This window comes from Micropterus salmoides, unplaced genomic scaffold (genome assembly GCF_014851395.1).
Source record: "Micropterus salmoides isolate LMB-PRFRI ecotype aquatic unplaced genomic scaffold, ASM1485139v1 Ms_hic_scaffold_22, whole genome shotgun sequence".
Classification (NCBI taxonomy): domain Eukaryota; kingdom Metazoa; phylum Chordata; class Actinopteri; order Centrarchiformes; family Centrarchidae; genus Micropterus; species Micropterus salmoides.
The window spans coordinates 16,426,783-16,454,380 of record NW_024041373.1 but is presented as its reverse complement, the minus strand read 5'-3'; the positions used below and the strand labels follow the sequence as shown (position 1 = coordinate 16,454,380).

General features: G+C 41.0%; 1 protein-coding gene across 4 annotated transcripts; it reads right to left on the bottom strand.

Annotated features, from left to right (window-relative positions):
• On the bottom strand, positions 1–26,990 carry spock2 (SPARC (osteonectin), cwcv and kazal like domains proteoglycan 2). Of its 4 annotated transcripts, none has more exons than XM_038738090.1 (11): positions 26,632–26,982; positions 14,615–14,623; positions 14,067–14,112; positions 7,339–7,453; positions 6,865–6,970; positions 4,558–4,666; positions 4,202–4,336; positions 3,194–3,412; positions 2,591–2,653; positions 1,562–1,702; positions 1–992 (listed from the first exon to the last, which is right to left on the bottom strand). In XM_038738090.1, the coding sequence occupies exons 1-11, from the start codon at positions 26,818–26,820 to the stop codon at positions 847–849; spliced, it is 1,278 nt and encodes a 425-aa protein (XP_038594018.1). In that variant the 5' UTR covers positions 26,821–26,982; the 3' UTR covers positions 1–846. The 4 variants fall into 4 exon arrangements, with proteins under 4 accessions (XP_038594018.1, XP_038594019.1, XP_038594020.1 ...); XM_038738091.1 differs by having other exon boundaries at positions 1,571–1,702; positions 26,632–26,966; XM_038738092.1 differs by lacking the exon at positions 14,615–14,623 and having other exon boundaries at positions 26,632–26,990.
• Between the last annotated feature and the right edge of the window lie 608 nt (positions 26,991–27,598).

Here is a 27,598-nt window from a genome sequence, read left to right as displayed (position 1 = left end):
TGTAGGGTGACCAGCTGGGCCACAAAGACCAGTTTATTTAATTTGATTTTTTTTTATTAAACACAATAATTGTTCCACATTATAATACGATGTACACTTGTCTTTCAAGGCATTGATAACGGGATTAATAGGTGACAATTTGTCTTCTGATACACACATTATATACAAGCTAAAGAGTGATGCGTGAGAAACTTTTTTTTTTTTTTATAAGTCATGAATGAGACAGAGCACTACTGCCACATATGAGCTGAAGCGTATGACATAGAAACGGTAAAGTCAAAGGGTGCTCTTCAATACTCTAATGTGGCTTACTCTGTTTATGGCCTAATTTCTGCCTAAAAACCAAAACGGGTTATCTAAATGTTAATCTGCAGGGAAAAAAGATGAAGGAGGCCAATTTGGACTACTGAAATGCACCCAGTCTTTTCCGTTTTGTATGCAAGCACATGACAAGCACCTGCAACTGCTTAAAGTCTCCATTATGCATCAGCTAAAACTGCTCAAGGATGGTTCAAAGGACATACAACAGAAGACAACAAAGATTCACAAGTATGGGGGACAAAATTCTTGACTCCAGACCCATAATTTCTTAATAGTGATTTTCCCCATCCCCCGCCTATGTTAAGAACATCCTGTAACAATAAATACTCCCATAACATATGTATCTTCCCTCTCCCAACCCGTGCAACCATCTCCCTCACATCTTCATAAACCAGTGTTGTTCTGAGTTTGAGAGCTTCACCACGTCCATCTCTTTGCGGGATCTGTGTGTGTGTGTGTTTGTGTGTGCGTGTTTGGGTCCATCAAGATGCTCCTGTATTGAGGTTGGACTACAATGCTGGCCCTTTACCAGATATAACCCCCATCATCCACCTCTCCAACCTCTCCCTCTTCCTCTTCAGCCTCCTCTGCAGTCTCCTCGGCTTCTTTCTCTTCCTCATCTTCCCATCCAACGCCACTGCCAAAATCACCTGAATATGTCATTTCATCATCTGTAGAGAGACAGAGAGAAGACATGTGGGGCAAGAGGGAATGCAGGGAGACTGAGTTATCCACTGTGGCCACTGTGTGTTGTATATATTGTAGTGAATTCTGTTCAGCATGTCTTCCTCTCAAATTTGATGGAGTCCTTTCTATACCAATGAGAAATGCTGAAATCAATTTAACATTGCATTGGCAAAAAAAAGGGGCATGCGTTTGACTTTGTCTGCATTTTAATAGCTATTTCTAAACCTTGCCAGGGGACCCAGTCTTATCAGGCATAGGTTCAGTCCAACCAGCCCTCATTTATCTTGAAAGACTTTTCTCACAGCGACAAGCAGAGCTTTAGAATGCAAATGACTCCGGACACATGAATGTGGCGCTGGTCCCTGCAGTAAGTTATGTTGCAGTGGGCCTCAGTCCTTTAACATAAAGGAACGCTTGTGCAGAATGCATGTGGGGGGTGCTGTGAAGAAGTGGGCAACTCCGCAGCAGAAATTTTGAGTCCCCCCCACCCCCCGCTCTAGATTCAGCTTTTAAGTTTAAATTCTATTCATAAAAATGTAAAGCTGAAACCTACAGGACTCACCGCAATCTGGCTTGCCACGAATCCTAGATCCAGCTACTTCTCCTCCGTTTTGGTCAGCACACCAGCACTCTCCCTTGTCACACTGCTGCTTCCTGTAGTAGCCGTCCTCATCGCAGCTAGGGATGAATCGACCTGGCGCAGAAACACAAATAAATCAGGTATAGAAAAGCAACCTTAACTTACATACTGCGTAACCTCTCCAAACCCCCATGAATCATGCCTTCATCACACATGGCACCGAGCCATGTGAGAATGTAATGCATGCAGCATATGTTGCAGCCCATCCCATATTGAATGAATACAAATATGCTCAAGGAGCAAGACAGGGGTGAATAGGTATTAGGTCAGCGTACTGCAGCATATTGGGGTGGTGTAGGGGTGTGTGTTGAGGGTGGCTAGCTAATCATCAGGGGATGAGAGGACACACGACTGGAAAGTTTTACATTTCTGATCTGTTACATGAATATTAAATACACTCTGCATTTACACATAAGAGTACAAGCCAGGTAAAGGGCACAAAATACTGTAGAGGCATCTATCACTGAGGCAAAACTTAACATTGTAGGCTGTTTTTGGAGATGGAATGATTTGTCATGACGTAAAATATTTGAGAGGCTACTTTCACAATGATGTAAATAAAGAAAAGAAAATTAACGGGAGAAGATGAGACGGGGAAAAACAGAACTGTCTGTCCAGTCTTTCAAGGGAACATCTGAGCGTCAGGCTGGCAGGCTGCCCCCTGCTCGCCACTCTGTGTCCTTGGAGAGTCCTGACTCAGAGCCGAGTCAGACAGCCAAAATCTGCAGTGCGTACACACACGTGTCCAAATACACACACATACACATTCACCCACTCGCATGTACATGTAAGACACACTGATGGCTGCTTCCCTATGCCGTCTGTCAGGATCAAGTTCTAATCCACAAGACTGATCATGGACTAATCCCCGCCTCCTGCTTGTCATCTGCTCGACGAAACCCCTCGCCCAGGAAAGACAGATCCAATTGTTTTGATACCTACCAAGTTTTCTCTTGCCGCCGTCTAGTACTTGGATCCTCTCGAGTTCAGCGAGGCAGGGTGGCTCTTAGGAGAACAGAAAGAAAATCAGTTTTACCTGAGAAAATAAAGGAACAAGGCACACTGGGTACGTTTAGACATAGAACAGATGACCATCAACAGTAAAAAGTCAATTCTCTTGTGAGTGTAATCAATGTTTTCTAAAAACCTCCTGCAAATTTTAAAATAATTCCCCATGTATTTCTTTCCCAAAACGAAGAACTGTATGAGCCTTAGACCTAGTTTCTGCTTGGCTGGTTAGCTGACAGACGCACTCTCTGAGAGCTGTGGGAGAACCAGGCTGTCAACAAGCAGCAGGAATGTTTTTAGCTCCTTGAGGTGACCGTTTCACCCCATAGGGGAACAGGAGGATGAATAGGAAGACAAATAGTGACGGACCAGCACATGACACAAGAAGTGGCTATACCTGAGGGCAGCTGAGCGCCTTTTAGTTTGAATGCATGCGCCAAGGGAAATATGTCAGCACACAGGCACATGAATGTGTGTATGCCGGTGGACACACGCACACACAGCCCACAAACATCACATCCTCTCCAGAATACTCACTCTCTCTCCAGAAACAGAGGCACCACTCGGCAGTGGAAACCTTGCCGTCCCTGTAGGAGTCACAGGAGTTGAAGAAGGGCCGGATGCAGACCTCGTACTTGTCCAGGTTGATGGCAGCCAGCTCAGCCTGGTCCAGGTACAGGTCGCTATTGGTGTCCAGCTTGGAAAACATCCAGCCTATGGAGTCCTTACAGCTGGCCACCAGGCTCCTGTCCAGCACTGCAAACACAAAGCCAGACAAACAAACATTAATTTTTATCAGGGGACAGCTGCACAAATAAAAAATGAAACCATGCCAGTGTGCTCAGAAATATCTCCTTTTTCTCCTATTTTCTTAATTTACGTTACTGTATTCAACTAAAAAAAAAAAGGTTTCTTCTATGAAAACGGCATTAGAACTTATCATCCTATTATAAGAATTTCCCACTGCAGACATGACTCAGACTTGTGGCCGACCAGATCCTGAGGCTCACTTCCTGTTGCTTTGAAGTGCAGCGTGCTCCTTTATGTGATGCAATGTTTTATCTTAGTCCATCCACCCAAGAGTGTCAAGAGTTTCCAGCCCTGTAATTGTTTTCAAAGAGGTTTGATATCCAGAAATTGGTCGCAAAAGCTTTCCAGTGAGAGAAAACATGAAGGCGGAAGCAGCACCAGCAGAACCATAAAGCTAAAATTTTTATTTTCCCTGTTGGACTCTAGTTGCAGTCACTACATGGCACAATTACTGCTGCACATGGCTGCTGTGTCTTCAGCCGGTAAATAGCCAGTTTATTTAAGTCTGAGGCACCAATGAGTTTTTTGTGACATTACACAATCAGAGTGTAGTATAAAATTGTCAAGAACTGTTGTCAACTTTTATGTCAGTAGTAGCTCCTGGACAATAACATCCATTGCCTATACTGAGATACAATAAAGGACTTAACAATTTGTTTAGACATTTTTATAGCATACTATACCACAAATATTGTAACTCCCCCTTCATGCAGTCTGGATTCATTAAATAGTAACCTGATGTGGTGCTGGCTGCAGTGGTTCTGGCACCAGGCTTGCTTTTGTTGTTCTGCTTGGCATTGGTCTGCAGTAGCTGGAACCAGTCCCTCAGACGCTCCCCAAGATCAGACAGATCCTGTCCAGTACAGCTCTCTGTGGAGGCCACATGGAGAGTTAGAATAATATATTCATGTTCTTATGATGATTGTGTATGTGTGTGTGTGTGTGTGTGTGTGTGAGAGAGACAGAGATACAGAATAAAATAGAGATGGAAAGCCTTGCATTTCAGTGGTTACCAGTGGATTCACATTAAACATATTTATTTATTATTTGTCATAGTTGTTATGCATGTTGGTGTGTGTATTTGACCTTACCGTGTTTACTCTCCATGGATGTAGGGGCAGCAGTTGGACAAGGACACAGACCTGAACACTTCAGGGTAAGATCCTTCCCCGTAAGACACGCCTGCTGCTCCATCTTGCACTGCAACAAAAACACACATACATGCATTAACACACACACACACACACACACACACACACACACACACACACACACACACACACACACACACACACACACACACACACACACACACACACACACACACACACACACACACGACATCGACAAGGGGACACAAAGGTGAAGTAGAATGATTACTGCCGCAACACAGATCAAATATTCATGAGGTGAACAACTGTACGCCTTAATTCAAGTATGGGATTTGCTCCTGAATGCGCTTTCCTACCTCTGCTTGCACACAAGGTCAGGAATAGTAATCCAAAAGACAAAGCATAAATCAATAAACACATGGGATTCTGTCACCACAAGCCACCAATTGGTCCTCCTAAGGCCATATATCAGGGCTCTTTGTCTCAGTGTTTCCCATGAGAGTCTCTTCACACTGGTCAGCTCTGAATGTGTAAGGTGTATATGCTATTTACCCCACAATGCATAGTACATTATGTATAACACAACGTCAAAGCTGCAAATAAATGTAGCAGCACCTGTCTGATGCTCATATTGTTATACATATGTGCTGTATAGAATTTCAGTGCAGAGACTTTAACACGTGTCTGTTAGTATAAGCTATATTTGTAATATGTGTCAAGACTATTTTAGCAATTCTTACCAACACAACATATGTTATTACAAATATATTGTTACATTAAATTATTACATGTGATACCGAATCCACACGTACATGAGTATATTTTTCACCAATGATTCTGACCCTACACGTACCCTGTGATGATTATTTTTATGTTTATTTCTTTCCATTCAGAGAAAAGCTAAGCTAAAGCTAACACTGATGAAGCCCAAGAAAAGATAACATTTTGATGTGTTAACACCTCATAAAGTTTATGGTAATAGCAAACTGTTCAGAAGACAATGAAGACATGTTCAATTTGTCACTGTCCTTGTCGCTCTGTTTGTGGTCCCTACCAACTCTTGAGGGAAATATCTGGCTTTTAGCTGCTAAATGAGCCACTATGTTCACCAGGTAGTTACTAACTTTGTCTGTGCTGGGCAAGGAGTGTACTGTGGGTTTATTAGAGATTTGATTGATTGATAATAGCTGCCTGCTGCTCCTGAAAACAACAATAGTTAGAGTAGTAGTAATTAAGTTGAGGGCCAAAAATCCCCCCAAAACAATGAGCTGAAGGAAGCTAAACGCTCCACAGAGCTGACGTGAACTACAAAGGCGGGTGATAACTCTCATCACCAGCAACCTCTTTCACATTACACATTTTATGCATTATTAATATACAACATTTTATTACAGCGGCTTAAAAGATAGGGCAAATGGATTAGCAACATAGCAGCAGGGTTTAAATTAATCAAAAACATTATGCAGATAGACTAATCCACTTTCTTTCTTTTATTTTTATAATTATGATTTTTATAAACAAACTATTTTGGGTGGGTCATTTAATATTTCCCAATTTATCATCCCAAAGAAGAAAAGCTGATGTGTAACAGTAACTCATTCTTTTTAACTGTCCCATACATGATTTAAAGAAATAGATACTGTATATGAGGTGGGTATGGCTGAAATCAATATCGCAATAAACATATATAATATCAAAATACACTGAGTTTACAGTTTATTACTTACATGTATGCCAAACTAATGCAGACAGGCTTGCAATAAATCCCACCTTAATGAAGGTTATAAGGTAATGTTTTTGTTGAAACTATTTTTAGAGGGGTGATTGATTCAACTTTTATGATCATTTTGGAGGCTGCAGTCTGCGGTGCTGTTGAATTGGGTTGTGTAATACTGTCAGGTTCTTTTATTATTTACTCTACCCTCATTGATATGAATGGGTAATATAACACCTCTCAGTGTGATTCAACAGCACCACAAACGGCAGCTTCCAAAGTGATCATAAAGTTGAATCAGCACCTCTCAAAAACTAAATTATAATTATAATCTTCACAAAGGGAGGATTTGTTGCAGGATTGCTGTTTTAAACTGCACTGGTGTTCCTAATAAACTGGCAACTGAGTGTATATCACAGTATTGCAAATAGATGCAAAATCACATAGAAAATGATGATGGTACAATTACATTATATGATCAAATCACTGAAACACAACACTATTGCCAGTAGACTCGCAGATAATATTGAATTAATGCCCAGCCCTATGGGTATGTGTTTGCTTGAGTGTACCTTTGAGGCATAGTTGTGTCCGTCTGATCCACACACAGGCCCAGTGGAGGAGATGGGACAGGGCTGACAGTTTCCATCAGGAGACCTGAGAGCAGGCTGCTTCAGTCTGCAGGACAGAGAGGACACACAAACACTTCAGCTATCACTAAGTCCAGCTGAGACAGCAACTGCTGTGCTAATTCAGAGTACAGACCCAGCAGCACCAACCTGAACAGGCCTCCTCCATGTTGTCTGAATGTATTAGCTTATCATTAAACAGCAGGCAGTAGTACTGCACTGGTGCACAAACAAGCTTTATTATTACCGCTGTGGCCGGCAGGGAAATTCATCCTAGATCAGCACAGGACACTGACTGTAAACCTGGTTGTGTTGACCTCATATAAGTGTGAATTAACTGAGAAGAACTGAGAATTTTTGGCTGTGTATGTGTTTTGTGAGTTAGTCAATTCCTACCAAGGGGCTACACACACTCACCTGTGTTCGAGTTTCTTGCGGTTGACGCATACAGCTCTCTGGTAGCCCTGGGCGATACACACCTTGTGTCGGCTGCACTTAACCTTTTGACAGGGGTCCTTGGTGGTGTCTACATCTGGGGGGGAAAAATTGAAAATGAATATATACTGTTTGGATCCTCACAGCTTCACGTTTTACCCTTTTATCTATCTCTGCACATCATTCTCCTTTTCATTCCCAGTCTCAAATCCAAATCTTCCCACTCTATTTGCTCAGCATAACCTGAGAGTGAGTCTAAAGTATTAAAGCGGTGCAGAACTGTCATTACAGAAAAAAATCGTAGCCTATTACTGAGCATGAAAATATCTTCTAACAGGATGAAGCAGATTAGTTTGTTTCTAATGCAGTTGCAGTAGTTTTTATCTTTGGGATAATATACATTTTACACAATTTTAATATTAAATTTTTTCTGAATGTAGGCTAAAGCCTGCAAGGCTAGCTCACTCTGGCCCATCCATCACATCCTCTGCTAGCACCTAATGCTTTACTGTGTGTCAGCACCCCACACTCACTTATATGTCACAGCTGTCTGTTCATTGCAGGCCGCCCGAAGCCAGGCCTGGATGTTACACACTATTCTCTTCATATAACCCTCACCTACACTATCAACCAGTTCAGTAAACCCGGATTTGCAAAGGTACTTGTATCCATCCTGCGCTCTTACTGTATCCTGTTTTATGGTACCATCATAATTTAGCAGGCAGGCTTAGGATCTCCTCTCTTGTCCTCTCCAGTGGCTGAATACATTAATGTTGCCTACATCACAGGATTACTGAAGCAAATCGACAGATATCTGATTTGAGAAGCAAATCCAAAACAATACACCCCCCCGTCATGGCTGAGCTGGTTGTATAACTGACTGACTGACTGTTCTGACTGAGAAATAGTGAGGCTCAGAGGCATTAATGCCCAGATGCAGACTCCTCATCCATTTAGACTGTCAACAGTGGAGCCTTATTCTCGGTGTGTCTCAGTGTACAGGATCACACACACATCTCCCAGCTTTTTTCTCTGTCCGTCTCTGCTTTTGTCTTGCTCTTTCTCAACTCTCTCTTCTTTTGTCGCTGCCTGCTTTCGCCCCCTTGAAGGTTTGATGTTTTATCCCCATGTCTAATTCACACCAGTGCATCAGCAGAATCAAGGTGCTGCAGCCAATTAAACTCTTACGATACTTACAAAGGGGGACAAGGGGATTAAGGTACTACTGGGGATTCAGGCCAGGGGGTTAAGCATGCACAACGATGTATTTTTCAATCCATCCAATGATTGATTTAACCAATACTTAAGCAAAAGAAATTAAAAGATGTAGTAAACAAACACTGAGCAGATAATCCTGCCTTCTAATAGCAAAACATTTGTAAATAAATCTTGTTGGTGGCTAGCGGCTACAATGCTGGCACAGCTTTGTGTTGTGAGTACAGAAGCATAAGGTGGCTGCCTGAGCCTCATGTTAACTTAACAGGCTTCCACGGATTAAAGCGGCGCCTGTGATGATGACGTTTCCATAGCAACAGGCTCTCCATGGTCCGGGAATCATCTCTGGGTTGACTGTGATTTGCAGCTCAATCTGGTGTTTCCCAGAACTCTTTCTTCTGAAACCCCTGTTGTGCAATCATGTTTATCAATCTACTTTTATTCCTTCTTTTCACATTCTTTGTCTTCTCCCCATATCAGACATCTTCTCTGTGTATTCTTATTCCTGCTCTGACTGAGTGTTTATTATTTTCCTCATCACATCCACTCTTTCTCTGTTCAACCCCAGATGCACCCACCTACTTCCATTTTTACTTTTTGAAAGTCTCTCCTTTGGTATTAAACTAATGCCTGCAGCACTAAACCTCTCTTAATTAGGCTCCCTGTGCTTCAGTCTAATCCCATCCAGATTTGCATGAGGTTTATCCCTGCAGATTGAGGATAACGGAAGCAGAGCTCAGGCCACATCCTCATCATCAACCTTCTTATCTACTATTTACACACTCAGTCTCTAATATCATCAGTGATAATTGCTTTCTAGGTAGCAGTGAAGCCAGACATGTCTTTCTTTCTTAGGATCCCCATTAACACCAGCATGCTCATTGGCTATTCTTTCTGGAGTCCACACAGTCTCTGGCATGTCTATAATTGTTAGTCCATCCATCCATCGTCAACCGCTTATCCTGCGTACAGGGTCGCGGGAATTATTAGTCCAATTAATGCAAACAATGGCTTGAATTCCCACACTGACAAAAAATAACCAGCAGGTTAAGAAAATGATTTATTTGCATCTACCTATGGGGAGTGCAACACATTGAAAACATTCACCTGTGATGGTGAAAGTCAAAATTTACATACCAGACACAAAGCATTATTTTCAGTTGTATTTCTGTCCACCTTATGAATGTAAGGCCAATATTCCCTCTCCTTTTAGCTCTATTTTAGTCTCCACCAACTGCGGAGAAAAATACCTGGCAGCTAAATGCTCCACTATGTTAACCAGCTAGAACGTAACTTTTTCTGTCTGCTGTGTGGTGCTGAGCACATGACGTTAGCATACAGTGGGTTCACTGAAAACTGCTGACTACTGTGGCTGGAAACAAGTTTGATGGAAGATGTGAGACAGGATCTCTGTGGCTTTGTGACTACAAAGGAAACCTTTTGAATTACAAATAGCTATTTGATTCATTGTAAAAGGAATAGTTCCAGATGTTAGGAAAATCACTTTCTTGCTGAGAGTTGGATGAATAAATGAATACCGCTAAATATGAAGCTAGCTCCAGCAGGTAACTATGCATCTTGTTGCTTATATATTTCTGTTTTTGTACAAATTAAACAAAAAAGATACAAGGTGTTCATTTGTCAAATTTAGAAGCGGCTTTTTTAAACCAGGCCAGCTGTTACCTCCTGCTGCCAGTCTTTATGATAAACTAAGCTAGTCACGGGTGCCTTTAGCTTTTGATTCAGCATACAGACGTGAGATTGGTATCAACAAACTCTTTGCAAAAAAGTGTAAAGGTCTTTCCCCAAAATTTCAAACTGTTCCAAACACATACAAATATTTATTACTTCAGCTTAAAATCTCCTTAAAACATTCCTGTGACCACAGAATGACCATGTAAGTGAAAAATGATATAAGGGAAATAACGTAAATTTAACATGAAGGATTTATTTTGGAGCTTAAAAAGAGAATGCTGAATGGAGGTGATTCAGTAGCAAGATGATGATGTCAGGCATGTCTTAAAAAGATTAGTTTTAAAAACGCGGCTCCCCACTGGAGTAACATGCTGATCCCTTCACAGGCTGCTATGTGGGGTTTTGAATTTGATAGAAGCAGCCCCAGGTGGCCCAAGGAGGGAGAGCAGGAAGGGGAGACAAAGGACAAATTTGTAGAATGTGAAGGTGAGAAGGCAGAAGTACTCTCTGGAGAATTGTAGCGGCTAGTTTTGGAGGTTGAAGGTTGTAGTGGTCCAGACACAAGATGTGTAAAGCTGGGCAGACTCCCTGGTGGGAGAAGAAGCTGATTTGATGGATATTGTATGGATATAAACAAGTTGCTCGATTTCTTTGACGATGAGTTTTGAGCAGGTGGTCAGATAATGGCAATCTACCTTATATGTGTGAGTGAGCTACTCAAGCAGTAGTAGTCTCTAGAGGTATCAAACTCTAGACCTTGTAGAGTGTGGACTCAGCATGTTTTCCTGTCTCCTTAGTATCAGCCATTGATCTGAAACCATTGATACGACAGAAAGTGTCCATTCACCATTCACCTGGCCTCTCTGGCTGATATAAGCTTCTAGAAAACAAAAAGGTACACTAGAAAGTAAATGTATAAAGGATCAGGTCTTCTGTGAGTGCTGTACACAGACACTTAAGTGTTGGCACGTTTGTGCAATAGCGTGTGTGCATATACACTTGTTTGTTCCACTTACAACTGTTCTCCTGCAGTGTTTACTGTCTTAAGAGCGAGGCGATTCAATCAGTTGCTTGATTGATAAATTGACTGTAGAAATCGACAGCAAATTACCCTGACCTCTCCCTCACTCAGCACAGCACTAGCTTAAGTGAAGTGTGGTGTCTGAATGCAAATTTCCACCCCGGTCGGTTGTGGGCGTTGACTGGATGTGTATTAGAAGTGTTGACAGTTCAAAAGCTCTGTCTTCCTCCGCACGGCGGCGTAGCGTTCTGGGCTGCCTGGCAGAGGAATGAAGCCTGCAGGCTCATCTGATGCCTAGGAGTAAAGACATCACACTGATTTACTGATGTCTCAGAGGGACAAATCTCCTCTTTTTGCTCCTTCGCTTCATTAGGCCACTCATAAAGAAAGGCAGATCAATGGAGGGAGACAGCACACTCATGTCAAAATGAGAGAAAAGGGAAATGGATAGATGAAGGGCTTTATCCTGTGTGAAATAAAAGTAGAGAGGTATTATTCATATGACAACCTAAGGCAAGCATATAAAGCTTTGCTAAAGGTTCGTAAAGGCCAAGCACAGACAGTTGAACGCCTACATTACAGAGACGCCACTTGTGAGGTTGATCTATGTCGGCTAGGTTGACTCTGAACCCAGATAAAAACTGGTGTTTTGCCATTCAAGAACATCAAAATTGGACAATTCCGCAAAATCCAGGATTATGTTCAGTGTTTTTTAAATTCTGTAATATTTGTATGCATGGCAATAATGGTATGGTCAAGGTTTGGGAAAGATAATGGTTATGGCAAATACATTATAGTTCAGATATGCCAGCTATGTGAGAAATCGGGCTGTGTAGCTCTTCAAACTGCAAGACAGCCGAGCCCCCTAAACTGAACGTCAAATGACAATCTACTGATCTGGCAGAAATTTAGTCTGATACTAAAATTATTCAGAGGCGACTTTGGGCCAAAATTGGGCTGCACAGTCTCTATAATGACTTTCTTTTGGAAGAAACAAATTCCAGCACTGGTATAAATGCTATTTCTCCAGGTGTTGACAGTGTAATTACATTGAGGTCAATAATTTATGTAAATGAAAATGATGCATTACAGTTTCAGTGTGTCATGTTTTTGCTTTTGCAGGCTAATGACCTCCTCTTTGTATTCTTCCTAACAAACCGCTTCCTCTTTAGAGACAAACAGAGCCATCCTTTCCCTTTCCCTTGTTTCATTTTCATCCTATGAAACCATCCTACACTAGCCAACTTGCTTCATCCCACCAGTCCACAATTTCCTCATCACCATACTGCCCTAGAGTTGGCAGGAATAATGTTGGTCACTTTACACTAAATCGAGGCATATTAGCCCCCACCCCTGTCTCACTCGCTCCTCGTGCATTTACTCCCCTGTCTGGCCTTTCTTTGGGAACCATAATTAGTCCTTCATTAAGCCCTTGGAAATTGTGCTAATGGACTCTGAGATTCAGCTGACTTCATTTAAACTGCAAATCAAACGACAATGGTTGAGGACACGACTCTGTCATGACTTCATCTTGCAGGGGCCTGATGATGGCTGGAGCCGCGGCAGGAGTCAAGGAGGAGACCTCAGACATTCAGTTTCAAGCACGGCTCCTGCTCGAATGCAGCGGAGAAAGAGAAAAAGGGAGGAAGCAGAACGAAGCGGTGAGGGGTAGAAGACGAGCCAATGCCGAGCGTCTCCTGGGGGGGCACATCAGATCCACTCAAGCAGATAAAACAGAGTGCTAACATCTTTCAACCTTTTCGCTGAGGAACCACTACAAGTGTGGACAGCGAGAGGCTGACCCCAGAATACAAACACAGAACATACGCAACGCTGTCTAGAACGATGAACCACTGATGGCCTGGGAAGCATCACAGTTCAAATACAGGCCACGGTGCAGCTAATGACATTCACATTCAATAAATCATGGGGCTTTGCTTTCACTGCATCAGCATTTTTCCTTATTTCGTCAAATTAAGTTTGTGCCTCAATCCTATATACAGAAAAAGATTTTTTTTAAAGCACATAAATTACTGACTTATACAGAGCCCGGAAGGTGCCATGGAGAAAAAAAGAAACACAAATCTTGTGTACGCTTCAATAATTCATGCTCTCGATTTAGCATAACTTATCACCTTCATGCCCTTGGTTTTGTCTCAATATGGACTGCTTGGATTTAATATGGTCTTAATTTGATCTTGGACAGAGATGTGGATATACTTTTTAGCTGTTAAACATGTCATGTTTAACGTATTTTACAGGATAGTGTTTCCACTTCATTTAACAGCACGTGAGCAATAAGTGTTGCCTTAATGTTGCTAGGCTAGAGAGTTTCTTAATGTCTGTTTAACGTGTTTTGCTGCCATAGATGAAATACATTCCTGACGAATGAGTTGAAAGCATCTTTACTGTAAAATATGTCTGGGCTTGGAATCTATCAAGCAGCCAAGAATGAAAAGTTTTACAATGGCATGCTCAAAAAGAGAGTCTGAAAACTGCCTTACAGGAAAGTGCGTGAGTCTGTGACTGATAGAAACAGAATGAAGATGCAACTGCAACAAGCTATACAACCGTGGATTTACATTATGCTTTAATGGAAGTATTCTGTCTTTCACTTTCACTGAAGAAAACGTGAACAAGACTAGGAAAAAGCCTGATGCCATATACATGGGCCAATATTAAGCTAGCACAAACCAACAAAACAATTTTATATTAAATGGCATTTATGGGATTTAAATAATCACACAGTGAGATACCGAGGAGATGGTGAGAGACTTACTGTCATTAGAGCCTTGATTTTCATCCCAGGTACGAACATAATCATCCTGCAGAAACAAAAACAATCATTTTTTTAGCAGCTGCAGAGAAAGAGAAGCCATGTAAATTCACACTGCAGGCCTTAGTGCATAGTGTTGTTGATAGCATAACATATTAACACTCTGTCATTTTGGCAGAGTAGTGGTTTACATTATCATTGCACACTGATTATAATGTGTACATTAGTTTTGCAGCATGACAATTAGCCAATCAAGTCACACCAGAGACAGATGGGTATGTACTGTGGCTATACATCTGTATGGAAATGAGCCCAACAAATACAACGCCTGTATGTGAGACATATGGCATCGAGGGTGAGCTGCGTTTTAAGTGCTCTGCCCTTTTCTCCCACTTAATTAGAACATTAATCGTTCTAATTAAAATGGGCAAGTTGAAGAAAAAAAAAAGAAAAGAAAGATGGATGAAGAAGCAGCGGTAAAGACACACCGTAAGACAGGCAAATGTGTCATGAATGAAAAAGACATTGTACAAAGGCTGGAGAGAACTGACCTCTACCTCCTGGTGAAATGACAGCACAAGGGGAAAAAAGAGACAATATTAGTGAAGAAGATAAGTATAATTTTAGATACAGAGCATTAAGGTGCATTCAGGGACACTATAATGGCCGCATGTTCATTTTAAACTGTCCTAATAACATTACTCTCTTTGTAACATGAAACATTCATGACTAAATAAGCAACAATCAAAACATCCTTATTTATTTTAACACTCAAAAACTCAGATTACCTCCTTTGTGACTTCAAGTGGCCTAGCAACATTAGTAAACATTACCCCAACTGTCATCACATTTTGAGTCAAATGTTGCTGAACTCTGTTTGGCACACATGTATACATGACTTCACCCCTGCTCAATTAAAAGCGTCAAGAAAAACAGCTAAATGCAAAACTGAAACCTTCTTGTAGGACCCCATCATTCATAATAAGAAGCTGATTACCTGATTAAGTACCGTTATCGTTAGGGCATTAAATTAGACACATTTATTGTATTTTCTTCAAATTTAAGGGATTCCCACAGGAGACAGCACAGATGTAAAGCTTTTTTGGTCATACTGCTTTAAAATAATAATAAGAACAAACATGCATCATTTCAAGATACAATTGGCAACTCACTCCCTCCTTTCACTCCTGAAGCGATGACTTACTCATCACTGTAAACATTTACTATACTGGAAGCGTGTGCCAAACAGCTACCAGCAGGGTGATATATCTTGACACAACACGTGAAATAAGCAGCCTTCGTGGAAGCTGGGACCTTCTTCTTTGACCCTCACAGTTTTATTTCACAGAGGTAAATATTTTCATCACTGGCAAGGACTACCACTCAAGCGCTGAAATCGACCACACTGCGCTCCTGTTCCTCTGCTCAACCTCTCCTTGCTGCAGCACCGAGCTCATTTCCTCTGCTCAGTGACAGAAAAATCACTTCCGGTAAACTGGCTTGTGTCTAGATTTGAACTCAACACTCCAGTTCAGCTTCATGAATGATTGCTGGTTATGTAGTTTAACCTTGTTGGGCTTGATAGAGTCACGCATTAGCAGAGTAAGACGTCAAAGAGTTTACGACCTGGCCATTAATCTGATGCCTCCCATGTCTCCTTTATTGATGCTCCAGCTCCTGCATTATTTAGCACCCTTTCTGTATTTGTGTTTCTGCCAGGACCGATGAGGAAAGTGTCCTGCTGCGCTGACAGGACTGGAAATCAATAATTTCACAAAAGAGAGACTGCAGAAAATGTATTCGGGGGAAATAAATTCTCCTGAGTGTACAACGAAAGTGAGCATGAGACACAGAGCACGGTGACAATTTTGGCACACAGCAGAGAACTTACATCATTCGAAAAGACCAAAATTCCGAAGAAAATTCTGCCGGCTTTTACACAGAAGTGATTAGAGGAAGCAAGCTAGGAGCTGAAAACCCTCAACTGTATCCAGGAGCTCTGTGATCTACCCGATAACATCAGAAAGATCTCCTCCTGCAAAACAGAGCGGGGAAGCTTACCCTCCACATCAAACGAGGCAGACTGTTCACCCTGCCGCCGAGCTCCACAATACTGATTGACAGATCACAATCCCTCATATCTGAGGATCACGACCCGATGAGCCTGTACACTGTAAAATTGGGCTCAGCTCAGGAGGAACTGAACAGTGTCACGTAAGAAAAGTCAGTCAAAAGATATTGTGCTTGTTGGGTGGATTGAAAAAGAAGAACAAACAGGAAACTGGTTGATGGGTGTATGTGTGTCTATCTGACAGGCCATGTGAGTGACTGACAGATGTTTCTAGGTAAATGTCAGCTGTCAGATGCTCTCTGCGTCCACTGTGGTTATCCTGAGGGGTTTGTTCATGGTGACAGCGGAGTGCACCACAGCCTCATCAGTAACAAAGGACACAGTAATAACACTCTTATGTGGAGATCTGTGAGGTCTCTCTGACCTTTTCTCACAATCAATGTTACATCTGCCTTCAGTGGATACATCAAACCCACACAGAACAGCACAGAGCTACAATCTACGTAACACCCTCTTCATTAAGAAAGCACCACGGGTCATGAAATTCACACACAGCCCACACAGACACCAATCTCCAGTTTTCATGTATGACAGTGTTTTCGTGATTTAATAAAGAGTACGGTTAGACCTGCACAAGTACAAGCATCAAATGTCTGTAAACGTAAGCTAGTTTCAACCTTTTGGTTGTACAAATTTGATTTCTGTGTTTGCTTCTTGATGACAAACAAAACAGTGGTTCAGGATTGATTAAAAAAAGGCAGTAGAGTGTGTGGTTTCCTAACAAAAAAACACTTGGTTAAGGTTAGGGAAAGGTCATGGATTGGGTCAAAATGAGTAATTGTTTAGGAAAACATTGTGGTTTGGTAAAATCGCTACTTTGTTCAAGAAAAGGGCAATTCCTTGTCATGGTCACAATAATAACCACTTGGTTATGGTTATGGAACGGTTGGTTACATAAACAAACATTGACTGTCTGTAGGAAACTAATGGTGATCTCCTGACTGTGTTAAAATCTAACGTTGACTCATCCATCCTCCCCAACCCAACATATGTTGTTTATGGGAACATGCTTAAAGACTGATGCTGACATTTTTCTTGAGAGGACAGTCTCAAATAATATATTTCCTTAACAATGAAGAAGGGTTTGATCAGTCACCTGATTTGCAGAATGAGACTGAGTGCCACTATACTACTACTCTAATCTCCCTCTACATTTATTAATTTTATCCAAAGCGACTTACAATTGCTATATATGTCAGAGGTCGCACACCTCTGGAGAGTGTCTTTCTCAGGGACACATTGGTGGATGGGTCACAGTGGGGGATTGAACCCAAAGGTATAGTCTTATCTATTGCTCCATCGCCACCCCCTCTAGACTTTGTCGAGGACCGGGCTGCATGCCCACTTCTTCTGCTACTGAGGTCTCAATTTTTTCATCCTCTTCCCAGTCAACTCTGTCAGCAGTTAAAGGTCCTTAGGCACATACAACAATCTCTTCAAAGACGAGGGCCACTTGGAGATGAGGGTGCAGAGAGGCTGACCATGTACAATGAGGATTTCTCTCAGAGATGGAAAGCTGATGAGCAAGTGGCAAAATTTCAGCTAAAAATAGTGACAAAGGAGACTTGCAGTGGATTCAGTATTCAAAAAGTGCATCTGTATTATTTTGAAATAGCAAAATTTATATCTTTACAAGACAAATTCATTTACTGATGATCAGTGAAAAAATATAACACCCAAAGAAGGTTAAAATCTAGGGCAACTGGACTGGGTTGAAGATACTAAAACAAAAATAACTGAAAAATCTGATGAAATAAAGCTGAATACATTCAGCATCGTAGCACTTCCTCCCACCTAGAGATTCACATAAAGACTTCGTTGCTGTTCACAGCGTCTCAGCTTTGGTTTACAGATCACACCAGACACGCTTGAGATGAAACAAAACCCCCTCAACAATACTCTCATCATATATGTTCTCCTCTTATCTTCATGCACACTGGGCTGCAGGGCACGAGAAGCAAGCCTGCTGATTCCTATTCTGCATGCACACAGGGCTCTGAGCTGATGCTTCAGGATTGCAGAGCAGAAGCAGAGCATCAAAGAGTCTGCTCTGCCTCCCTTACAGGATGGAGTCAAGAGCAAGGCTTATGTAAGAGAGCCGGGAGGACTGAGTAAGTAAAAGGTGAAGCGGGGGTTAGTACTTTTGGGAACCTGATCAATGGGACAAAAAAAGGGTGGGGACGAAGCAATGATATAGAACAGCAGTTCCCACTAGGAAGATAATCTGAGGTGTTGTGACTCAGAGGAAATAAAAAAAATTTTAAAAAACATTTATTTTTATACTACCATTATCATGAAAAGTGCCATAGTTCTAGTTTATAGCTTATATATGTTACTTTTTAAAAACTGCAGTGTATCATAAAACCATTGTATCTTTGTGTCTAATGTGTCATGAAACCAGACCTCAGCCCTTTGATTTTCACATTAGAGTCTCTACAACCTGTGGGTTTAAACCTAGACATTGATGTAAGCATTAGGTTATTGATGGAGTTTGGTGGATGATTCTTTCATATGTTTTTCCATATAAATGTATCTGCAGAGGCTCTGATATAGGCTATTTTGACTCTGGGGAACACAGTTGTAAACTACACTTCCCACGTGTACCTGCTCATAAAAGCACAGGTTTACTCAGGCTCTATTTGATGCCATTATGAGCTATGAAATTTGTCAAACATTTGCCATTATGAAGCGTTACTGCAAGCTTAGCTTCATTATTACAGAGCGCTTCTGTTTCTAATAATCCCTCAGTTCATACAGAGCTTTGGAAAACTGGTTTTAAATGCTATGCTCCTGACAAATGGAACAAGTAACAAGAAGTTTAGAAATAGCAATTTCTAATTGCTTTTGAACCTTTTAAGACATTATGGTTTTTGTTAATTTCGAAACCACTGTATATTTTGTATGTAAATTGTGTGTTTTAGTGTGTTTCTAATACTGTCACAGCTGTGACTCTGGGATTTCCTGGGTACCTCTGTGCTTGTGTTTATTCATGTGCAGGGCCTCTCTTAATTAAACTATCTGTTTAAATGAAGGCTTAAATAAGTTAAAATGGTACAAAAATCCCTATTTACATAATGTAGAGTGAGTCTTTAATGATATGGCGGATCTAGAAAAGTACCCAAGGAGGTATTAAATGTGTTTTTTCCTTAGTATTTCATAACAGCGAGACCAGAAACCCCAAATTGAAAATATTAGACTGAGAGTGATTGTGGATCTTATGGCAGGTTTGAGTCTGACTGGTTTTCTGCATGTTTGTTCACTGTGTACCATGGAAGCATTTCAACATGGGCTAGGGAGAAAGTAATGCTCCATGTAAAATCCAGATTGTGGTCAGATTTGTGTCCACACTTAACTAAGATCAGATATGAAATGTAAGCCAAGCACTTCGAAATGCAGACTCTGTGCATGATACAACAGATGCACCAGGTTGCACAAAAAAAAGCAATTACAGCAGAGAGCGTTGGCCAGACTAAAATTCTAATTTAGAATGAATAATTTACATATTTATTATGCTTCAGTTTGCAGACGGATTTCTACAAAAAGCATACTTTGATGGATGAATAAACATATTGTCTACATTGAACTTCTCCTTACTGGTTCATACATGCATAATCTCTGAAGGTGCTGGAGCAAAGGCAAAAAGTATCTGCACTTTGTAGTGATACTTAAATCCTATAGATATTGTGCATTTTACATAATTCCCTGTTTTGTTCAATAAACGCTCTAATGCCACTCTTCACACTCAAGTAGGAATGAGTGACATCAGAAATACTGTGATTATGGATAAAAGGTCAAATACAAAACCTGACTGAAAATTGCACTCAATTATGTAAATGGTGAAATGTTTTTTCCATTTCACTGGATAAACATTCAAAGTTAAAGGATGAGAAAAGGATGGAGAATGGAGTTTCACTGAATTTGACAGACATGTGCAGTGTTGCCTCCGTAAACTTTCTTGTCCTCTTCCTGTGCAGCACGCACAGGAAGTGCAGACAACAGACACACACAGAGAGATACAGCTATAAAAATCACACTTAGTCCACAAAGTCTCTGTGCGCTCGTGCCAGCCCTGTATTCACTGCCTATAAATAAAATCAACCCTTGTGTCCCTCAGGGCCCTGCAGGGAATAAGAAAACAGTCTGCAACTCACAGGAGAATCTGGTACAAACAATGAGAACTTTCACACTTCACCGAAAACACCAAGCTCTACTGAAAAACAGACATGTACAACAATGGAAAATCAATGACGATGCCTAGTAGGTGCTACAAGACGGATAAGAATCAGCCAATGATCTGAGACAGGGGAGTCTGAAACAATGTCATCAAATAAGAGAGTCACAAACAGATCAGCAGCAACAGTGGACTGAAACCTGCCTCGTCTTGTGGAAAAGGCAAACTGCTGCCTAACAAGTCATCAATGTTACTTATATCTAATGTTGCTATAATCCCTTAAAATACATTTACATGATTACTGTATTCTTTTTTGTATCATTTCTGAGCTACACATTTTTTTTTTGAACATCCTAAAAGTCACTAATATTTTTCAAAATCCTTATTATTTGATTATATATAACGAGAGCAGAATTTTTCATTGTGATTTTTGAAAGACTGGGTCCTTGATGTCCTAGAAGCGTTAGATTAGTTTCTATCATGGGTAAGTAACGGCTACTCCTGCCAGACAGTAAAGTGTACTAAACTTTACAGTGTAGTGATGTTAACACAGCATATCGTTAGTGAACACTCCAGCCAGTCAGTTTTCGGTTGTCATAGTAATGTATTACGTCCAACTATTAACCACACCCCCATTCTCTGTTTGAGAAAGAACGTTTCTCAAAAACGGCAGTTAAAACTGGCTAGAGGGGGACTTTAACCCCTAGTTGCTCCAGAGGTATGCGACCTCTGGCATACTTGGCAATTGTAAGTCGCTTTGGATAAAAGCGTCAGGTAAATGTACAAGAGAAAAGGGTTTTTTGGTAGGCAACTATATGTTTGGAGAATGCAACGCTATCTCTGATAATGTTATTCAGAATGTAAACTGCACCAAATCCGATAAACAGCAGGGCAGAGGAGCTTATGTTAGCCTACACTTTAATACAGCAGCATCCAGGACCAGCTTCCACAATGGGGAAATACTACACGGTGGAAATGCCACTCATAACCTGTAATCCAATGGGATGATGTTTTAGCACAGTGCTAAAACATCTGGATTTGTCATAGGTGTTTTCACTTCTAAATTCAGCTACTGTACCCACAGGAGCTTATCTCACACAGGCTGTGACTCAGTCTGGCTCAAGCCCAGAGGTAATAACACTTGGGTGGCATTTACTGTAGGGACAGCCACTGCCACTTAAAATTATTGTTAGTTTTAAAAGAAAAAAAGAGGGTGTGATCTATTGAACCTGCCTTACAGAACCTTAATACCCACACATAATCTCATAATAATTTAAGAGGTGACATTTAATCATGAAACAAATACAACTCTTGAGTTTTAAACTGTCCTGTTTTGCATCTCAATTCATTCAACCTACCATCACTTGGTTTCACCATTTAAACTATTTCGGGGCTCTTACTTTTGCTGATAACTGTACTATATACCATATATAGGTTTTCTAACTACATGAAGACATTGGAAGTATCCCACAAAGACCTCATTACAGGCAGATTCCTGGATGCCAGGTGTTTTCTGCAGCAAACAACCCATTTGGCATACCGACTCCCAGGTGTAGCCAACACAGAAGCAGGTCACTCCAGGAAGTCATGCATATGAAATGCTGAAATGCAACTGCTGGCAGTCAGGGATTTATAGCATCTGTAAGGAAGGGTATTGTACAAAGGGATGCTTTAAAATACCTGTCTTTTGCAGCTATTAGTTACAACTGTATGGATTTCTGAATGAAGATTCAATGTTATATACACTTGCATCTGCTAAAAGTGTGATATTTATCACCTTTCATCACTACTCGTCTCCCTGTCTCTCTGCGGCACCTGTGCCCTTCAGCTGTGGCTATTGTACTGCAGTGGGAAGCAGATGTAGCCGTGCAAGCAGGGCATGATGATAAGCTGTTTCTTTTCTTTTTTCCCTCTACTCAATTACAGCCCACCTAGGCTTCTGGTAGGCAGCCAAGACACCCCGCAGCGTACCAGTAGTCCATCCAAATCCAGAAGAGCCACACCATCTCTCCCAAAACTGTTAGAGGTGTTCGAGATGGGCTCCATCTGCGCTGCCAACAGAGCTCTGGTTGTTTGTAGCCTCGTAGAGAATCTGGACTTTGATAAGGAAGAACTCATGCCAGAACAAAGCATGACTAGATAGAGCAATGGGTTTCTGATAAGCTGTTGTTATCATTCATAGCATTAATGCATCAGTGGCATTCTATTCTAACATCATGGAGTAGTCGAGCGGCTGTGCGATATGTAAGCCAGACTGAGCTCACGGCTAGTGATGATAATTCACTGTGCTGCTAGTGTTGCTAGTCTTTAATGGAGTATTTGGCTCCAGTGTTACAGATGCCATTATCCACAATTATGTTTTGTATGTTACAGTGAAATGATAAAAAAGGAGCACTGGCAGGTGCACCCACAATCACAAAGTGTTAACATTCTGCTGGACTGTAGCCAGTTTAAGAGGCCGAGAGGGTAAAATCAGGCAGGCGAGTATAAGCAGCTAAGGTAAACCACCCGTCAAATGTTCTCGCCAGATTGCCAGGACCTGCTGCAGGTGCTTCCACGATTCTGCACATATCATTCACTGGCATTCACAGGGGATCTGATGTGTTTGTGCTGGCACCAAGCCTTTTCTGTTTCTTAACAATAAAGTGAATGAATAACAGGTGCCTGATTGTAGAGGCATGCATTTTTAAGTTTGGATTTACCAGGCACAGACAACGCTGGATGGCAAGCAGAAACACTGAGCCTTTTCTGCCATGTTCATGCTAGCATAAGTGATGGATGCAGACAATGAACAGCCTCTTTCTGGGCGAAGTTGTATTGCATTTTCATCATCATCCATTTTCAGCCCCATATCTGAAGTTTATCTTAAATCAACAGGAATAAAACACCAGACCAATTTCATGGCTTAGTGATTTCATGGACAGTATCATTTTTACAAGGGAAGTTGAGCAAAAAATTTAATCTACTGTTGATTTGCCTTTAGTAGGCATACCAAATTGGATCCACTATGCATAACATGCAGTAGTCTCAAGCCATTTAATTTCATACTGAAATGAAAATAGACAGAACCTCGGCTGGAGGGATGATCCCAGTTGACATCTAATTGTCCCTGTAATCGAGTCTCTGAATTTGTGTGTGCCAAACTGCGTCTGAAAAACAGTGCTTAAAATAAAAATGAGTACATGATAAACAACAAGATGCATTTTTTAGTAGCTATTGTATGCCTCCATCTTTTATTCATCCATTGTAAAGCTTTTTAATTGTATTTTGAACTCCACATTCAAGGTTCATTATTAGTAAGAAGAACTTTCTAATTGGTCACCCTCTCTAGTCAGAAATTCATAATGATGAATTTACATTAGTGCAAAATAAAGAAATAACAAACAATTGTAATGTTGTACCTGTTTAAACTGTAATTAAAAGTTACTAAAAATGACACCAAGGATGTCAGTCTTTGTGCAAAAATAAAAACTCTGCAATCAGTTACCATGACTGACTTCCCTGCTCCCCTGGGTTTTTTTTTTCTCCCTGGATTTGGTGCATTAGCGGAATGAAATGCTGAGTGCACCTGTCAGATTAAAGGATTGAAGGTATCCCATTTTATTATTTGTTGACTGTAACTGTTAAATCTAATCGCCTTGTCTTCCTGTGAAATAGATTAAATAAATTGAAGTGTGGGAGCTATTTTTATTGGAAGTGAAAAAGCCTCTTATCCTGATTCCACTTTTACACTTTGTAAGAGAATAGTTATGAAATATTTACAGTGTGGGTTCTGCAGCCTATGTATTTGGTGTGTTTGTTTGTGAGGGGTTGTGTGCATCTGCATGTGCTTGTGTGCATCTGCATGTGTTTGTGTGCACACAAAGGGGAGAATGAAAAAAATCATTTTTTCATGTTGTGCAGCTTTGATTATTGCCTTCCAGTGTTGGATTATTATTCAACAATCATTTCTCAGAGGACTGTGCAAGTCAACATCAAGTGGTGTAATCTGAATACCTATAATTGTGTCAATGGCAGTGTTTTATACACCAACCAAATAATTACCAAAAATTGAACTGCTCATTTTCTAGTTCAGATTTTTTTTTTTTAGCTCGAAGACCAACATGAAGCAACACCAATTAAATGTTCATTATATTCAATATTCAGCAGCTCTCATTAAGAATCATCAAGAAAATAGTTGTTTGCGCAAATGGTGTTTGAGTTGAATAAGTTTACAGATTGAATAATGTAAAAAAAATCCCAATAAAGAATGTTTCCACTTATTCCTCCGCCCTGAAGCAGGACTGGCAGCCCTGGTGATGGGAATAGAGTCATCACACCCCCAGTGATACATGCTCCATTTCAACCATAACACAGAGACTGCTGTTGCTACGGCAGCATGCTGAAATCAAAGTGGTTTCTATTGCCGATTCCACTGGGAGGTTCAGTGGTTCGCTTCTCTGATGTTTCTCCTCATCCCCAGAGACACCACCACTTCTGCCCTTTAACACACTCGCACACATACAGATGCAACAGCCCTGACAAAAATCACACTTACACATGTGCATGTGGGTAAGCGCACTCATACACGTTTACACATTAGGATGATCCCCTCTGGGAGTAATGATCATGAAAGAGATACAGTGTGGAACTGTAGGGGGTGTTTGTGTTCCACAGCAGCTTTGATGTTAAATTGAGGAAAAAAGGGGGGAAAACAGAGCAAGTGACATCTTCATACAGGATGGCAACCCTTTAAGCAATGTTAAGAAGAGGATCCCAATTTCCCTGTACCGTTTAAATCCTGGGATGCTCACATATTCTGTGTTAGTGTTTTTATTCATTCTTGAAGAGTTTTTTTCTTTTTGCACAGCCAATCATGATGAGCTGAATTCAGAGTGAAGTTACTGCTGTAACTAACATTTTGGATTAAAGCTGTGTAAATATAGAGCAGCATCCAGTGAGTGATAATCCCACAATAATTCTGACTAAATCTTTCTATGCCCACAATTTCATTACTTCCCTAAGTACAGTTCCAGAGGAGATTCTCTTAAGTAATCACAGTCAAAATAATCTGTCCCCAGGAGGGGCTGCTGCCAATTTTGACATTTTCTTCAGGGACGTCCATGAACCATGATTTAAGGAGGCGCAAGAAAGCGGATCAAAAAAGACACCACAGCCTTTCTGGGATGGTTACTATTTAGAAAGGCTCACCATCTCCTCATCAGAAGATATGGTTCTCATATAGATGCTCAAGCTGAAGCCAACTGCTCACATTTCAAATCCAATCAAGATACCTATCATGTGCTAGTAACCACCCTGGATCAATTAAAACCCGATTAGCAGGAGTTATATGACACATAATCCAACTGCACTATTGTCCAAATCCAGTTGGGATCATCAGTAATCATTTCAGCAGGAGGCAGAGGTACGTCCATACATCCACAGACACAGCAATATATCACCGTGGATACCCAGCAGGCTTTAATCAATCCATGCAACCCAGTTCAGTCTGTTCGGTAGGTGAATATGCACATCAATCAATCACCGCCAGTCTGATCTAATTGCTTAAATCTCTTGTTTGTCAAATCTCCTGGGACATGTCTGGAAATACATCTGAGGTAACCCATATTAAGGGCAGTATGATGGAATAGGTCTATAGTGCTCCTGCTGTGCAAGTGGGGCTAAAACATGAATAGCTTATAATTAACCAAGGGCCCATAGAGCAGCAGCCTATATATATATGGTTTGTGTTTGCTGTAGCTTTATTTTAACCTAGCTTTCCTGGTCAAGCTTGTTTTCCCTCATGGAAGCTCTCCAGGTAAATATCACTTTTTGAATTTTGAGGAGGAAGTGTTTGGCATTAGGACAACCATTTACATTCACCATTATAACAAACTATCCAATTCACACATAATATAGCTACAATATATTTTGAGTAATTCTTAAGCAAACAAACAAAAAAACAAAACAAATCAGGTAAAACCTGTAGGCCTACACCGTAAACACATCCATCTACTTATACCATTAGGCCTATATGTGCTATTTTGGCCACCCAAATATAAAGTGAGATTTTTTTTTGTTGTTTTGAGACATTGATTCAAAGCTTGTGCGTTTCTTCAGTGTGAGCCATGTTCCAACAACAGCACCAACTTTCTATCATTAGGCTATAGGCAAGAAAGTATGTGATAACTATTATTACCGTTTCCAAATGGCCGTGAGTGTTTCCCCATCAGCGCATCTCATCTACCGCAATACCGCGCATCTCTCAATCAACACGGCGGACTTACGTCTCTGAAGCGATTCCAGTGCTTGATCTTGCGGCTGTACTGTGAAATGGTGGACAGCCACTGCTCGTCTTCCATGAAATTCCCAGTTTTTTCCGCCTCTTTGACGCTCTTCACGTCGGTCTGGAAGGTAGACCCCGCGAGCATCACCAGAGGGACGAAAAGGCACACAATATCCGTAATTTCCACCATGGTAGCGGGCAAAAACTCCTCGCGCACACCGGTTGTCGGCTTTCTTCTTGTAGGAGGGGGAGGATGCTGAGGCTGGACTGAAACTACCAACTGATTAGCCTATAGGATGCTCCTTCTGCTACTGGGAGAGAGGGAGAGAGGTGGAGAGAGAGAGGGTGGAGATAAAGAGAGAGAGGAAGCCTATTTGATGATAGTATTTAGGGTAAATCCTGGTGCTGTGACACTGGTTGGTATGTTTGTATAATACGTCACAGACTTATTTGCATTTTAATGTTGGAAGTTGGTGTTTACATGGTTCGCCTTCAAATGTCACGTGACGCGTGTTCAGGTGGGACAGTTTGTTTTCTGCTTATTATTATTATTATGGCTGCAATAAGGATTGTTTCCAATATTGTTGAGTAATTATTCTCAATTAATTGAGCAATCATTTGGTCTGCATTGTCTGTAAATTGTGAAAAATGCCCATTACAACTCCAAGGTGATGCCATCAAAAGCTGGAGTTAGCTAGTAGCCTAGTATTTGGGTCTTGATAATTGAGTCACTAAATCAGTTTAGTTGCAGAGGATTTTTTCTGATATTTTTTTCTTGTACATTCTTGTTGTGAATGCCACAAATACTCAACTAATAATAAGTAACACATCAGTAGCCTATGTCAGATGTGTTGTCTTGTGCACCTGTAAACTTCATTTAAAGAGGTGGTATTATGCTTTTTGGCTTTCCCCCTCTCCTTTATTGAGTTATTTACATTTTTTGTGCATGTAAAAGGTTTGCAAAGTGA